This window comes from Podarcis melisellensis, assembly GCF_964234715.1.
Source record: "Podarcis melisellensis genome assembly, chromosome: 6".
Classification (NCBI taxonomy): Eukaryota; Metazoa; Chordata; class Lepidosauria; order Squamata; family Lacertidae; genus Podarcis; species Podarcis melisellensis.
Window position 1 is genome coordinate 3,225,398 of NC_138538.1, and position 16,893 is coordinate 3,242,290.

General features: G+C 51.1%; 1 protein-coding gene across 1 annotated transcript; it reads left to right on the top strand.

Annotated features, from left to right (window-relative positions):
• The first annotated feature begins 5,170 nt into the window (after positions 1–5,170).
• On the top strand, positions 5,171–7,174 carry FOXS1 (forkhead box S1). Its single transcript, XM_081916531.1, has one exon. The coding sequence runs from the start codon at positions 5,518–5,520 to the stop codon at positions 6,886–6,888; it is 1,371 nt and encodes a 456-aa protein (XP_081772657.1). The 5' UTR covers positions 5,171–5,517; the 3' UTR covers positions 6,889–7,174.
• The last annotated feature ends 9,719 nt before the right edge of the window (positions 7,175–16,893 follow it).

A 16,893-nucleotide genomic window follows, 5' to 3' on the forward strand; every position in this document is an offset into this window, starting at 1 on the left:
TTTTACTTTCTTGGGCTCCATGATCACTGCAGATGGTGACAGCAGTCATGAAATTAAAAGACGCCTGCTTCTTGGGAGAAAAGCAATGACAAAGCTAGGCAGCATCTTAAAAAGTAGAGACATCACCTTGCTGACAAAGGTCCGTATAGTTAAAGCTATGGTTTTCCCAGTAGTGATGTATGGAAGTGAGAGCTGGACCATCAAGAAGGCTGATCGCCGAAGAATGGATGCTTTTGAATTCTGGTGCTGGAGGAGACTCTGGAGAGTCCCATGGACTGCGAGAAGATCCGACCTCTCCATTCTGATGGAAATCAGCCCTGAGTGCTCACTGGAAGGACAGATCCTGAAGCTGAGGCTCCAAGACTTTGGCCACCTCATGAGAAGAGAAGACTCCCTGGAAAAGACGCTGATGTTGGGAAAGATGGAGGGCACAAGGAGAAGGGGACAACAGAGGATGAGATGGTGGGACAGTGTTCTCGAGGCTACCAGCATGAGTTTGACCAAACTGCGGGAGGCAATGGAAGACAGGAGTGCCTGGCGTGCTCTGGTCCAGGGGGTCACGAAGAGGCGGACACAACTAAACAACTAAACAACAAGAAGAGAGAATTTCAGCAGCTGCAGTCTAGAACTATTAAAGGCAGATGAACCTTGTCGTCTTCTGTATCTGGGCACTCTGGGATGGGAGAGGGGAATGGGCAGCAGGAACACCTGAAATTGGTGTGTCAGTCCTGTTTCATCCCTAGTTTTTTAGAGACTGGGGCACTTCCAAACTGCCACTATTTCTGCGGGGGATTCCGTCCAATTCAGGTTGCACAATTGCAATTGCTTTGGATGTGTTGTGCAACAATCTCACTTCCCCCAAAGGCTGGACTTTCTGCAATTGTGAAAGTGCACTCGAAAGTGTGGGAGGGCACTCTTGACGCAATATCGTGTGACCTCCCCACCCCACCCCCAAAATAACAGAATGAATCTTCTTTAAATAGCTTAAGTCGTCTTAACCTCTCTGCAAATAGATCAGGATGAAGCGCCCTGGACGAATCTCTGGCTTGCAGCTTCGCATGCCCCCTGCTAACCTTCGCTGAGGTCCTGAGCAAACACATTTCCTCCCCCCCATGATTGCAGGCCTGTGCAAGAGAGACAGGCAGGGACAGGGTTGTTGTAATGCGGCGAAATTTCGGACCTGAGCAGCCACAGATGAATACTTCCCAGCCTCTGACAGCAGCTTGATACACAGCCATGCTGGCAAGGGATGATGGGAGTTGTAGTCCAAAGTGGGCTGCGACTACTAAGAGTTGTAGTACACAACAACAACAACAACAACAACAACAACAACTGTAGAGAAGTTTTCAATGTTTTATTGTGTTTTATAATATTTTGTTGGGAGCCACCCAGAGTGGCTGGAGCAACCCAGTCAGACGGGTGGCATATGAATAATAATAAAATTATTATTATTATTATATTATTATTATTACTACTACTACTACTACTATTATTGCTGCTACTACTACTACTATTGCACCACATTGTCAAGGGTCATTGTAAACAAACAGTAGACCATGGGTAGGCAAACTAAGACCTGGGGGCCGGATCCGACCCAATCGCCTTCTAAATCCGGCCCACGGACGGTCCGGGAACCACCGTGTTTTTACATGAGTAGAATGTGTCCTTTTATTTAAAATGCATCTCTGGGTTATTTGCAGGGCATAGGAATTCTTTCATTTACCCCCCCCCCTCCAAAATATAGTCTGGCCCCCCACAAGGTCTAAGGGACAGTGGACCGGCCCCCTGCTGAAAAAGTTTGCTGACCCCTGCAGTAGACTTTGGAGAAGATCTTTTCTTGCATTTGCCGCTAGGGGGAAGCAGGATCCCATTGTACAAGACACCGCTGTTTTCATTCCCAGTGCTTACCTCGAGTTCTCAAGAGATCCCCAATTTAGTTTAAAAACAAAGTGATACACCGGAACATCCCAGTGGGCTGAACCCCAGTTCAGAAGCAACATCTGGATATCCCTTCCACGTATGATACATGCCAGACAAGCAGGATAGCAAGGGAATAAGAAGTTTAAATCGCTGGGTGCTTTTTTCCTAATGGTGGTTCATATGCAGGAGAGAGTGGAGAGGCATTTGTAATGCAGATGAGCAGCTTGGGCAAGGTCCAGGCTTTCTCAGGGATTGTCAGCTGCTGAAACTTATGCATGTGAACTTGTTGAAAACTCTTCTTTGAGGAACCTGCCCACTGTGGATTTAATAAGAGGTTTGCTCCAAGATGTGTCTTGTGACTCTGAAAAAGCACTCAGCCAGGACGGTGAAGCTACAGGACTTCTAGTGCTCATAATATGGATTTCTTAAACTTCCCATCCCAAAGGGATCCTGAATAAGAACTCTTGAAACCAGCTACCTCCTGAGCCTCTATATTGCTTTTTTTGCTTATACTGTGCCTTCGCCAATATAGTTTTAATTGCATTTTATCTATGAGCATGAGTTCTTTCTAGAAAAATGGTATGCAGTTATTGAAATAATTTGTATTTTGCATGTATTTTGCATGGTCTGTGCATGTTTCTCACTTTGATTCGGCGAACTTCATAGTTCTGCAAAGACCTAGCGAAAGATGAGAGAAGGTAGAAAACAATGAGGCAGGCGGCCACTAGGGGGCATGTTTGCTGTGCTGGGGGGTTCAGTACAGTGGTACCTCGGGTTACATACGCTTCAGGTTACAGACACCGCTAACCCAGAAATAGTGCTTCAGGTTAAGAATTTTTCTTCAGGATGAGAACAGAAATTGTGCTCCGGTGGTGCGGCGGCAGCGGGAGGCCCCATTAGCTAAAGTGGTGCTTCAGGTTAAGAACAGTACGTAACCAGAGGTACCACTGTACCTTAAAAGGGTATTTTTGAAAGGCTGCGTCTCATGTTGATTTTTAAAAATTATTTAGGAGGAAATAATAGTAACGTTAAAGTATTTTAAATTGTAATAATAATAATAATAATCTGTTCAAATGCTCCTAAAATGATGTTGGTGCAATTAATGTCACTTATTTATAAAGCATGACAGTATTGATAATGATAGCAAAGAACCTCTGTGAAGGTAACATTTCAATCCTCACCCAGCCCTAGCATTAGGCAATAGCAAGGATAAAGCTCTCATGATGGCTGGTTTGTGTCCTCACTGTTTGGGGCACTAAGCCCCTGAATACCAGTGCCTGGATGCTGGGTTAAATGGCCACTGACTGTTCCAGCAGCTGGGCTCTTAACGTTCTTATGAGGTAGTGGGTTCTGGGGTGTCATTGAAAAGGCCGCAAGCAGTCAGTTGATTCAGGCTGTAATCCTGTTGTTGTTGTTTAGTCGTTTAGTCATGTCCGACTCTTCGTGACCCCCTGGACCAGAGCACACCAGGCACTCCTGTCTTCCACTGCCTCCCACAGTTTGGTCAAACTCATGTTTGTAGCTTCGAGAACACTGTCCCACCATCTCGTCCTCTGCCGTTCCCTTCTCCTTGTGCCCTCCATCTTTCTCAACATCAGGAAGTCTTCTCTTCTCATGAGGTGGCCATAGTCTTAGAGCCTCAGCTTCAGGATCTGTCCTTCCAGTGAGCACTCAGGGCTGATTTCCTTCAGAATGGAGAGGTTTGATCTTCTTGCAGTCCATGGGACTCTCAAGAGTCTCCTCCAGTACCAGAATTCAAAAGCATCCATTCTTCGGCGATCAGCCTTCTTTATGGTCCAGCTCTCACTTCCGTACATCACTACTGGGAAAACCATAGCTTTAACTATACGGACCGTTGTTGGCAAGGTGATGTCTCTGCTTTTTAAGGTGCTGTCTAGGTTTGTTCAGGCTTCAGTCCTAGAGACCTCTTATCAGGGGTGCCAACTTGAATAAAATATTTGGGGGGAACAGGTAAGCCTCACCCCACATAATTGATCACAAGACATGACACACACAACCCATTTATATGGCAATGCCCATCAACTGGGGCGGGGCTCAGCACCCTCAAATATTTTATTGGGGGCAAAGGGACCTCAACTGCTAGGAGTTGGCTCCAATGATGATGATTTATTACTTGTACCCCACTCGTGTGACTGAGTTGCTCCATCCACTCTGAGCAGCTTCCAGCAGAATATAAAACAACGCAGTGATGGAATTGTCAAAAGGCCCTCAGAGCTGGACCTCAGCATCCAGGCTGAACGATGGGGGTGGGATGAGGCCATTTAGGGCTTTAAAGGTCAGCACCAACACTTTGAATTGTGCTCGGAAACGTACTGGGAGCCAATGTGTGTCTTTCAGGACTGGTGTTATGTGGTCTTGGCGGCTGCTCCCAGTCACCAGTTTAGCTGCCGCATTCTGGGTTAGCTGTAGTTCCTGATTCACCTTCAAAGGTAGCCCCATGTAGAGCACATTGCAGTAGTCCAAGCGGGAGATAACCAAAGCATGTGCCACTCTGGTGAGACAGGTGTGCAGGCAGGGAGGGTCTCAGTCGAGAGTAAGACCCGCTGACCTCAGTGGGACGTCTAGGGAAACCTACCTAGGAGGAATCAAGCCCAAGAGTCCTCTTCCCTCCTGCAGTTTCCAGAAACTGGTTTTCAGAAGCTTTGCTGCCTCCCAACTGCAAGCAGAAGAAGAGAAGAGTTTTGGATTTGATATCCTGCTTTATCACTACCCAAAGGAGTCTCAAAGCGGCTAACATTCTCCTTTTCCCTTCCTCCCCCACAACAAACACTCTGTGAGGCTGAGAGACTTCAGAGAAGTGTGACTGGCCCAAGGTCACCCAGCAGCTGCATGTGGAGGAGCAGGGAATCGAACCTGGTTCACCAGATTACGAGTCCACCGCTCTTAACCACTACACCATGCTGGCAGAGCATCACCACCTTGGCTTGTAGCTATCGATAGCTTGTCTAATCTGCTTTCCAAGTTGGTGGCCATTTCTGCCTCTTGTGGCAGGGAGTTCCATAGTTTAACTATGTGCTGTGTGGAGATTAATTCCTTCCTTTCATCTGTCGTGAATCTTCCAGCCCTTAGCTTCACAGGATGCCCACAAAGTTCTCGTCAGGAGAGAGAAAGAGTGGCAATTGCCCGTCCAGGTCCAGATGTAGCTAGCTGTTGCTGACACCAAACATTTTTGGGGTAGCGCCGATCTCGCCCTGCCTCCTGGTCCTGGGATGCTGCCTTCTATTTTATAAACTCTCCTTGGACTAATGAAAGAACCCAAAACGACCTAGCTGCAGCTTCCAGGCTGCCTTCACCACCTCCATCCTGGGCTTGCCTCCCGCCAGCTGCGTCTGGGAACGGCTTTGAGGTGGCATTTCCTCTTGCGCGGAGGCGATGGTGCTCAGAGACTGGCCGCCTTGCGAAGGAGCAGGAGCTGCTCTCGGCCCCTCCTCTGGGTCCCTGTGGGCAGGAGGTGGAGCCGCTCTGCTCTGTTTTTCCAGGCAGGAGAAAGGCTGGACTGCAGCAGAGTTTTAAAACAAGTCAGTAGGACGGGAGTCTCCCCAGGACTCGCGGCTGCTTAGAGGAGAGAGAGTGGAGATGCAGCTGGAATATCTCCACCCGGCTGCTGCTTCCCGGTCCAGCCTGCCTCCCCTATGCGAGGCTGGAGGAGGAGAAGGCGGCCAGCTGGCCATGGGCTTCGGCAGGTACGCAGCCCCAGAGCCGTTCCAGGGGTCCCATTCGCCGCTGGCCCCCGAAGGGACCAAGCCACCGTACAGCTACATTGCCCTCATCACCATGGCCATCCAGAGCACCGCGGAGAAGAGGATAACTCTCAACGGCATCTATCGCTACATCACGACGCGTTTCGGCTACTACCGGGAGAACAAGCAAGGCTGGCAGAACAGCATCCGCCACAACTTGTCTCTCAACGAGTGCTTCGTCAAGGTGCCGCGGGACGACAAGAAGCCCGGCAAGGGCAACTTCTGGACCCTGGACCCCGACTGCCACAACATGTTCGAGAACGGAAGCTTCCTGCGGCGGAGACGCCGCTTCACCCGCAAGAGGGGCGCCGAGGGCCACAAGAAGCCGCTGGCCAAATGCCCGCTGTTGGTGGAGAAAGCCATCAAAGTAGAAAGCGGTTCTGGTTCTTCGCCGGCTGCTGTGGGCCTGCTCCAGGGTTCCTGCCAAGAGAAAACGCTGCCCTTGGAGGTGCCCGTTGTTGGAGGCCGAAGCCCCGGTGACCCGGCCCTTCCTTGCCAGGAGCACCTGGGCTCCGGAGGCCTGGCCTGCGCCAAGAGCTACCCACCAGGGCAGCAGCGCCTTGCTCTGCCGCAGCCGGCGCCCAAACTTCACCCGTATGACCGACAGGCCTGCTACCAAGCCCTGCTGGACTGCTCCCAGGCGAAGGAGCCAGCCCTGGGGGGCATGCAAGCCAGCCCTCTTGCCCAAGCAGGCGACAGGATGGCGCAGGCACCGGCAGAGGCTAAGGAGCCCCTTCAGGGCAGCCCCAAACCACCTCTGGGGCCTCCCAAAAGCGGGCAGGATGGGAAGGTTTTTGGGCAGCTGGCCCCAACTTTCCTGGGCCCTACTAAGGGTGCCCAGGCCTGTAGCCGCCAGCCGTCGCCTTTGGAAGGCGATGCCTATGCCAAGCCTGCTGTCTTGCCCGTCTTCAGCTCCCTGGGCTACTCGGGAGCCGATTCCCTGAGCGGGAACTACCAGTGCCGCCTGCAGGCCCTGAATTTCTGCGTCAACGAGCACAGTGGCTGCAGCACAGCTTTGGAACACCTTTTGACAGCCACCGTGGCCACTGGGTCCTCGGCTGCCAGCCAGCCAGCCTCCTTCATGCCACTTCAAGGAGAGCAGGAAGCCTGGGGTGGGGGGCCCTTCTCCCTCCAAGGGGGCAGCGGGTACCAGCTAGGGCTCCCCCACTGTCTCTACAGGACCCCTGGGATGTTCTTCTTTGAGTGATGGAGGGGTGCTGGGGGCATGTTTTGGGACCAGAAAGCACTCGCGTCCTCCCCGCCGGGAGACCAGGGCTCGACCCCCCATGTAAGTTATTGACTCTTGGCCGGCAGAGCGAAGAAGGGACTCTAAAATAGCAGAGCCCTCCAGCTTCTGACTGGCAACGCTTTCGTCCCGTCTGGATAAAAACAGCAACGGCAGCTCCCAGCCAGCGGATGGAACCTGTGTTTTTGTTTTTTTAAGAAGGAAAAATTGGTTAGCGGAATAAATGCACTCCCCACTTCTTGATGCAGATTTGCTTTCTCTGTCGGCCGGGGTGGGAAGTGGGCAAAGGGGAGGGGGCAAGGGTCGGGACACAACTGGGCACGTGGTTTGTGGCAGGACAGGGCTGGGCTGGGAGGCTTCAGAAGTGGGTTTTTGCCAGGGCATGAATGGTGTTTTCAAAACATCCTCTGAGTTCGCCTTGTTTAACCACGTTGCATTCTGGTCTGCAGCTCGCTAAGCAAGCAGATGTGCTCAGCGTGGGGGTGGCCCAAGGTCTCTGCACCCAGAGGGGTCTGCTGGGGGGTCCTTTTGAGCCAGATGTGGTTGCCAGGTGGCCAGAATTTTGCCCTTGACCAAGGAGAAAGTAAAACCAGGGCTCGTGGAAGATGTTAGGTGGTTTCATGTTGTTTTCCTCCTTTCCGTGAGTTTTATTTTAAAGATGGAACCCTTAAGAAGCTTGCCCTCTGCACATGCACATAGGTAGCCTTGCCTTGTGGCAACTCATTTAACAAGAATGTCCCATGTCATTGGGAAAAAGCTACTCTGTACAGTCTGTTTATTTATTGCAGTTAAAGGTATAGGTACCCCTGACCGTTAGGTCCAGTCGTGGCCAACTCTGGGGTTGCGGCGCTCATCTCGCTTTACTGGCCGAGGGAGCCTGCATACAGCTTCCGGGTCATGTGGCCAGCTTGACTAAGCCACTTCTGGCGAACCAGAGCAACACACGGAAACACTGTTTACCTTCCTGCCAGAGCGGTACCTATTTATCTACTTGCACTTTGACGTGCTTTCAAACTGCTAGGTTGGCAGGAGCAGGAACCGAACAATGGGAGCTCACCCCGTCGCGGGGATTTGAACCGCTGACCTTCTGATCGGTAAGCCCTAGGCTCTGTGGTTTAGACCACAGCGTCACCCTAGAGCTACAATTTATTGCAGTTACATCCCAGCTAATCCCTCCTTTCCTCCAAGGAGCTCAGGGTGGCAGGGTGTCGTTGTCCCCATCTTTAACTCACAACAACCCTGCGAGGTAGGTTAGCATAAAAAAGGCCAGCTGGTCCAAGATCACACCCGTGTGACAAATTCAGGGTTGAACCTGCTCTTTTCCACGCCTGTTCCGACAGTTTAACAATTATATGACTACGCTAGCTGGCAGAAGAACTCTGTCTCCTTATCTGCCTTGGGGGGGGGAATAGTTTTTCTTTGCAATATGCCTCATGGGGATTCTAAAAAGCGCTTTTCTCGAAGGAAAGCACTCTGTATATGCTCTAAATCACCAGAGGATCCAGAATGCTGGAAAGACAATTCTGCAACCTTTTACACACCCTTGGCTGACTCCTTATTCCACTTTCTCTTGGATCCACCGCTCTGTGTGTGGCGAGGGCACAGCAGCCCCTTGGGATAGGTTAGTATTTGGGCCAGCAGCCGGCAACTACTGTCTGCCCCCCCCCAAAGGCTCCCCAGTGAGATCTCCCAACTCTCCGGACTGAAGGAGTTTTAGAGCTGTGTGCTGTGTTGGTGTTTTTAAGCAATAGAGAAGGATGTCTCTGCGAAAAAGCAACAACCCACACATCTGGTATCCCTGGTCCAGTGCAAATATCTAGGGTGCTCCCAGATGACTTGTTTAACTGAGCATTCAACCAGTTTTGTTTGCAGGGAGTTTAGACGATGTTGGATTCATTCCTTCTGGGGAGTTTAGATGCTTTCCCTGTCACTTCCCTTACTGCAAAGGGCACGTCCAGACCGTGCCCTTTCTAGTGGGGTTCTGTCCTATCCTGGCTGCACAATTAGTGGATCTGGAGCTCTTCCCTAACGAATGCGATTCCCCAAAAGACTGAGCTTTTTGCAATGAAGAGTGCAATGGGAAAATGGGAGTAAACAGTGTGAGGCTGACTCTTGCCTTGAAGCAAAGTTGTGCAGCGCTCAACAAGGGGAAAGGTTCCAGGGCTGCAGCATTCTCTCCTCTGGCCCTGATCCCTCGCTTTCCAGACACTGACAGGACATGGCAATTTCATGTCTTATACCTGTGCCAGGGGAAAAGGTTGCCTTCTTAATGTCTGAGGTTCAATCTCCTGTGGTGGGGCTGAAAAGTCCCACAAAAAGTGCCCCAAATTGAGTGAGTGTCTCAGAAGATGCTGCGTTTTCGGTCCTGTCGCCCATCTTGACTGCCAGATGTTCGGAGCAAAAGGCAGGAAGCGAAATTGGCCCCCTAATTTCCTGGGGCTGTTTGTTCAGCGGTATCAGATGGGCCTCGGCCATCCTGATCGAGCCCATCCATCGCCTGGGTGAAAGGAAGCCTTTGTTTGACAAAGCTCCTTGGAAGCAAAGACTCGGAATTGCAACCTTCAGGAATGCAAAAGCCCACCCAGCCTGAGAGCAGGCAGAGCGGGACGCTCCGTGGTTCACTGTCTCACAATGTCCACGGCAAGTGTGCATGGATGCCGCCTTGAGCCCAGGCGAGGCCTGTGTTCAAATCCTGACTCAGCTGCAAAGCTTGCAGGGGAGACATGAGCCAGCCACACTTGAGCCAGCTTCTCAAGAAGGGGGGTGGGAGTCAGTTTCCCAGGGATATATGTGAGGCTTCTATGTGCTGAAAGGGTTTCTGTACATCGAGAAAAGCCAGGTCTTATTGCCCCTTTTGGGAATCCTGAAACGGAATCAGAGAGGTCGCTGTCATTCCTGCATTGCACGGGGCTAGACTAGATTGGGTCCCTTCCATCTCCATAATTCTGTGCTTCTAAGGTGCTCTGGATGTCATCCACTCCAACATGCATGACCAATGTGTGTCCAGCTTCTGCCTAAATACCTCCAAGCTCTTTCCACCCACTGCTGGTGGTCACCTGTTCCCCAAAAAGCAGCTTGTGAGTTAGGAAGCTTTTCCTGCTCATGTATATCTTTCTTCTCCATTCCCATGTGTGGTTCTAGTCCTTCCCATTTCCTGCAGAACAGCTCTTCAGTTATATGGAAGCTGCTGTCCTAATAGATCTCTATCTCTTGCTTGGGCTACTGCAATGTGCTCTATGTGGGGCTACCTTTTAAGGTGACCTGGAAACTACAACTAATCCAGAATGCGGCAGCTAGACTGGGGACTGGGAGCGGCTGCCGACACCACAAAGCACTGGTCTTGAAGGACCTACATTGGCTCCCAGTATGTTTCCGAGCACAATTCAAAGTGTTGGTGCTGACCTTTAAAGCCCTAAACGGCCTCGGTCCAGTATACCTGAAGGAGCATCTCCACCCCCATCATTCAGCCCAGACACTGAGGTCCAGCGCCGAGGGCCTTCTGGCGGTTCCCTCCCTGCAAGAAGCCAAGTTACAGGGAAGCAGGCAGAGGGCCTTCTCAGTAGTGGCGGCTGCCAATTCTGGACCCACACATCCTTCCGCAGTGGGGACATAGGTTTCCAGGCAGGAGTTGATCACAATGAGGGTTTGCCAAATGTGCCTTCCACTTGGCACATTTCTCCCTTGCGTCCTGAGTTTGAGTGTCTTCAAAGCCCATGACACTTTTGGTAAAAGGCTGTCCTCCAATTGGAGCACTCGCAGGCCAGTTTCACAATTGTTGGTGTTTATACTACTTTTTTAAAAAAAGATTGCCTTGAGACAATCTTTAAACCTCCGAGTCAACCATCATTCTATTTATTTCTATCATTCCTTACTCACCTTTTCACTAAACTAGAACACCCCAAAGGCTGTAACCTTTACCTCTAAGGGAGCTGCTCCAATCCCCTTGCTCATTTTGGCTGCTTTCCATTCACGGCTACAGCATTTGGCCACATGCAGATACCTGAACACAACTGTCTGCATCAACCAGGTTGATCTGGAATTCACCCTCCTGTGGTTTCCACTTCCAGCAACTGGAGTTTAGGAGCATAGATACTGTGGCCAGTAGCCATCGATAGCCCTCTCATCCCTGAATTTGTCCAGTCCTCTTCCCACAGTCATCCTGGATGGATGGCGGCTAACAGATTGAGGTTGAATCCTGACAAGAGAGAAGTACTGTTTTTGGGAGACAGGGGGCAGGCAGGTGTGGAGGACTCCCTGGTCCTGAATGGGGTAACTGCCCCTGAAGGACCAGGTGCGCAGCCTGGGAGTCATTCTGGACTCACAGCTGTCCATGGAGGCGCAGGTCAATTCTGTGTCCAGGGCGGCTGTCTACCAGCTCCATAAGGTATGCAGGATGAGACCCTCCCTGCCCACAGACTGTCTCACCAGAGTAGTGCATGCTCTGGTTATCTCCCACTTGGACTACTGCAATGTGCTCTACGTGGGGCTGCCTTTGAAGGTGACTCGGAAACTGCAATTAATCCAGAATGCGGCAGCTAGACTGGTGACTGGGAGCGGCCGCTGGGACCACATAACACCGGTCCTGAGAGATCTGCATTGGCTCCCAGTACATTTCCAAGCACAATTCAAAGTGTTGGTGCTGACCTTTAAAGCCCTAAATGGCATTGGTCCAGTATACCTGAAGGACCGTCTCCACCCCCATTGTTCTGCCCGGACACTGAGGTCCAGCACTGAGGGCCTTCTGGCGGTTCTTTCACTGCGAGAAGTGAGGTTACAGGGAACCAGACAGAGGGTCTTCTCGGTGGTGGCGCCTGGCCTGTGGAACGCCCTCCCTTCAGATGTGAAGGAAATAAGCAGCTATCTTTTAAAGATAAGTCATCTGAAGGCAGCCCTGTTTAGGGAGGTTTTTAATATTTAATGCTGTATTGTTTTTAACACTCAATTGGGAGCCGCCCAGAGTGGCTGAAGAAACTCAGCCAGATGGGTGGGGTATAAATAATAAATTATTATTATTATATATATATTATTATCCTGTTGGGCCTTGTGAGAACAGGGTGCTGGACTAGGTGGGTCGTTGGCCGGATCCAGCAAACAGGCTCTTCCTTACGTGTCTGTGACTCAGAATATCCTTGCATTTTTACCTCTGTCGTTTCGATTGCATTGCATTGCTCGACTCGCTTCATTCTTTAAAACAAAATTAAGCCCAAGCGTTTCAGTTTGGTCCCTCCCTCCTCATCTCCTCTCTGCTTCCCACACACTCCCCGCTGCCTGTCCCAGCACACATTTCTGGATCTGTCCTCGGACGAGCGAGGACCCGACTACGGTCCAATTTCTGGTGCTATCAGTCCCTCTGCACCCTCTCCCCTTCTTCTCCTCCACGCCCGAGCCGGCAGTGGAAAACAATATTTTGGGACATACATCATGCTGGCGTCTGAGAAGCCGTCTGTGCAGGGAACATTTGGCCTGGGCTCCCCTTCTTCGCACAGTCCCCAGGGGCTCTGGAGGAAGCCAGCCTGGATGAACTGTGCCCGGGGATATCTGGTTCCCACACACCCGGCCTGCGCCTCCACCGGCCCTGCGCCCGAGGCTCCAGAACCGGGGCTGGGAACGCAGCTGCCGGCGGCCCCTCTGCTCCCAGGGAAGGGAATTGACGCTGCGTGAGATAAAGAGAAGGAACACAATCCTGCCCCAGCTCTTTGGGGAGCAGGGCTGTGCTGGTAGGGGGGAAGGGGGAGCGGCAGAGAGGGACTCCAAGGTCCAGAAGGAGGGGCAAAGCCAGCTCTGAGGGAGGGCCCTGAGTCCAGAACTATGGGGGGAAGCCAGTGATGAGGGAGGGATCCTGGTCCAGAAGAATGGGAGGAAACCCACTCTGAGGGAGGGATCTGAGTCCAGAACTCTGGGGGGAAGCCAGTGATGTGGGAGTGACCTGAGTCCAGAAGGATGGGTGGAAGCCGGTGATGAGGGATGGACCCAAAGTTCTAGAAGGATGGGGGGAAGTCAGCTCCGAGGGAGGGACCCTGGTCCAGAAGTATGGGGGGAAGTCAGTGATGAGGGATGGATCCTGGTCCAGAAGAATGGAAGCCTGCTCTGAGGGAGGGACCTGAGTCCAGAACTCTGGGAGAAAGCCAGTGATGAGGGAGGGATCCTGGTCCAGAAGAATGGAAGGAAGCCCGCTCTGAGGGAGGGACCTGAGTCCAGAACTCTGGGAGAAAGCCAGTGATGAGGAAGGGATCCTGGTCCAGAAGAATGGGAGGAAGCCCGCTCTGAGGGAGGGACCTGAGTCCAGAACTCTGGGGGAAAGCCAGTGATGAGGGAGGGATCCTGGTCCAGAAGAATGGAAGGAAGCCCGCTCTGAGGGAGGGACCTGAGTCCAGAACTCTGGGAGAAAGCCAGTGATGAGGAAGGGATCCTGGTCCAGAAGAATGGGAGGAAGCCCGCTCTGAGGGAGGGACCTGAGTCCAGAACTCTGGGAGAAAGCCAGTGATGAGGAAGGGATCCTGGTCCAGAAGAATGGGAGGAAGCCCGCTCTGAGGGAGGGACCTGAGTCCAGAACTCTGGGGGAAAGCCAGTGATGAGGGAGGGATCCTGGTCCAGAAGAATGGAAGGAAGCCCACTCTGAGGGAGGGACCTGAGTCCAGAACTCTGGGGGAAAGCCAGTGATGAGGGAGGGATCCTGGTCCAGAAGGATGGGGGGAAAGTCAACTCTTTCAAAAAGCACTCCTGCAGCTCCAATGTAAAGCTCTCTGAAGCTGCATAGGCGATTACTTCTCAGCCACAACAGGCATCAGAGGTGAGGAAACGAAGAGACAGGGCCGGCCCACCCATGAGGCAAGTTGAGACAACAGCCTCGGGCGGCAGGTTCCACAGGGGCAGGCGATCCTGACGGAGATCTCTCTTTTTGCTTGTTCCTGGTGGAGATCTTCACTCGCCCCTTTTCGCCTGGCAAGGTGGTGGACGGAAAGCATTTTGCAGTTCACCTGAGCTGCCCAAAGGTCTTGGGCCGGCCCTGCCGAGAGACATGAATGACCTGGGATGCTGGGGGTCAGAGACAGCAAACCAGGCAACACTAAGTGAGGCACATGACCCATGGCCTGGGGAGTCAGGTGACACCAGGGGGCTAATCAGGCCGAGAGAGAGAGAGAGAGAGAGAGAGAGAGAGAGAGAGAGAGAGAGAGAGAGAGAGAGAGAGACTGCCAAGTCAACTGCCTTTCTTGATTCCGGCCACTCATCTGCAAGGAAGACTCTGGCCGGGTCTTCTTCACCCTAAACCCCAGGACACTGGACCACCAGTCTGGGTGTCACCCAAGTCCCTTCGCCACTCCCAAGTTCCCGGGTTGAACTTCTATTTTATATTGTTTTAAATATACTGGTGTTTATCGACTTTTAAACTGTTATCTTTGTATATGTTTTTAGCTTGTGTCTCTTCAATTTGCATGTGCCATTTTGGGGGGGAAGTGGGATATTAATATTAATAATAATAATAATATATTTATACCCCGCCCAATTGCTTTGGAGTATAGAGGGAGAATGCAGTGAGAATGCTTTTTAAATACTTGCTTCCTCAAACACACACTTTGCCCCAAAATACAATTTAGTTATCTATTTAATTGCATTTATAGCCCATATTTTTCCTCCAAGTTGTTCAAGGCAGCATACGTAAATCTCCTCATTTATTCCCCAAAACCACCCTGCAAGGTAGGCCAAGCAGAGAGGCAATGACTGGCCCAAGGTCATCCCGTTAGTTTCATAACTGAGTGTGGATCTGAACCCTGGGCTCCCAAGGTCCTAGTCCTCATTAAACCCCCACAACTACCCTGTGATGTAGATTTAGGCTGAGAGGCAGGGATAGGCCCAGGGTCACTCAGTGAGCTTCATAGCTGAGTGGGGATTCGAACCCTGCTCTCTCCCATGTCCTAGCCTGACACTCTAACCACTGTACCACACTGTCTCTCAGAGCACAGGGGCAGGAAAGCAGCATGTGCTCCTATGAGGCTATGAGTCCACTTCCCACCAGGAGAGAGGAAAGGCGAGAGAAATCCTTTGCTTACAGGAAGCCTCCAGACTGCCAGGGATTCACATACCAGAGCCTTAGGTTTGTGCATTTAAAGTGGATTAAAGCATTCTGCTTCCTTAGCACAACTGTAAAAAATAAGAAAGAAAGAAGCCGGATTTTTCGTGGTTTGGAAAGCGACAAGGAAATGTGTTGGAAAGTGTGAAGTGAAGGAATGACTAATGGGAGGTTGTGTAAATATCCCATAAGTAAGTCAGGATGAAAGCAGGGAGAATGCTCATTGTTGTACAACCCGCCCACAAACAAATCACAACTAATGCTCAGTAAATGCCAGATATAATCTAACCTCTGTGTAGGCTTTGCACAAGCAAATCAGGGTGAATACTCAATAAGCAGTTTACTGGATGAGTCCTCAGTTTGCTTTGCCCTCTGTCTGTTCCCAACCGCAGATTTCTCTCTCACACACACAAACCTATGATGGGTTTCTCATTCACACACAAATTCCCAGATGTTTTGCTGGTCCTAACCTTTACTCCCCCATCGGGGCCTATTATGCTACCAAAAGAGCTTTGAGCACAGTGGAATAGGTTTGATTCTCAGCGGACTTCCAGAGCAGAGAAACAGGTCTCCTTTCCCAAAGGGGATCCTCCTTGGCTTTTTCCAAAATAAGTGAGCGGATTTCACTAGTTCATATAAGGAAAAGGTTGCATGGAAGAACGGCTGCAATATAAATTCCACCCTGTCCTGACGTGCTCTGATTATCTCCCGCTTGGACTACTGCAATGCGCTCTATGTGGGGCTACCTTTGAAGGTGACTTGGAAACTGCAGTTAATCCAGAATGCGGCAGCTAGACTGGTGACTGGGAGCGGCCGCCAAGACCACATAACACCGGTTTTGAAAGATCTTCATTGGCTCCCAGTAAGTTTCCAAGCGCAATTCAAAGTGTTGGTGCTGACCTTTAAAGCCCTGAACGGCCTCGGTTCTGTATACCTGAAGGAGCATCTCCACCCCGGACACTGAGGTCCAGCTCCGAGGGCCTTCTGGTGGTTCCCTCGCTGCGAGAAGTGAGGTTACAGGGAACCAGGCAGAGGGCCTTCTCGGTAGTGGCACCTGCCCTGTGGAACGCCCTCCCAGCGGATGTCAAGGCAATAAACAACTATTTTACTTTTAAAAGGCAACTGAAGAAGTCATTTCCTTCCATTGACAAGCTTAAACATGTGCAGAGGAGGGCGACCAAGATGACCAAGGGTCTGAAAACAAAGTCTGATGAGGGACGGTTGAAGGAGATGGGTATGGTTAGCCTGGGAAAGAGGAGACTGAGGGTATGGGTTGTTGTTGTTGTTGTTGTTTAGTCGTTTAGTCATGTCCGACTCTTCGTGACCCCCTGGACCAGAGCACACCAGGCCCTCCTGTCTTCCACTGCCTCCTGCAGTTTGGTCAAACTCATGCTGGTAGCTTCAAGAACACTGTCCCACCATCTCGTCCTCTGTCGTCCCCTTCTCCTTGTGCCCTCCATCTTTCCCAACATCAGGGTCTTTTCCAGGGAGTCTTCTCTTCTCATGAGGTGGCCAAAGTCTTGGAGCCTCAGCTTCTGGATCTCTCCTTCCAGTGAGCACTCAGGGCTGATTTCCTTAGGAAAGGAGAGGTTTGGTCTTCTTGCAGTCCATGGGACTCTCAAGAGTCTCCTCCAGCACCAGAATTCAAAAGCGTCAATTCTTCGGCAATCAGCCTTCTTTATGGTCCAGCTCTCACTTCCATACATCACTACAGGGAAAGGCAGATATGAGAGCCACCTTCAAATATCTAAGGGCTGTCACATGGAAGATGGAGCAAGCTTGTCCATTATTTATTTATTTATTATTCTTATTATTATCTATTTAATTTTTATCGCACCCTATACCCTGATGTTGGGAAAGATGGAGGGCACAAGGAGAAGGGGACGACAGAGGACAAG

Excerpts from the sequence above, each read along its gene's own strand:
- FOXS1 (XM_081916531.1), top strand. The coding sequence starts at position 5,518 with ATGCAGCTGGAATATCTCCACCCGGCTGCTGCTTCCCGGTCCAGCCTG.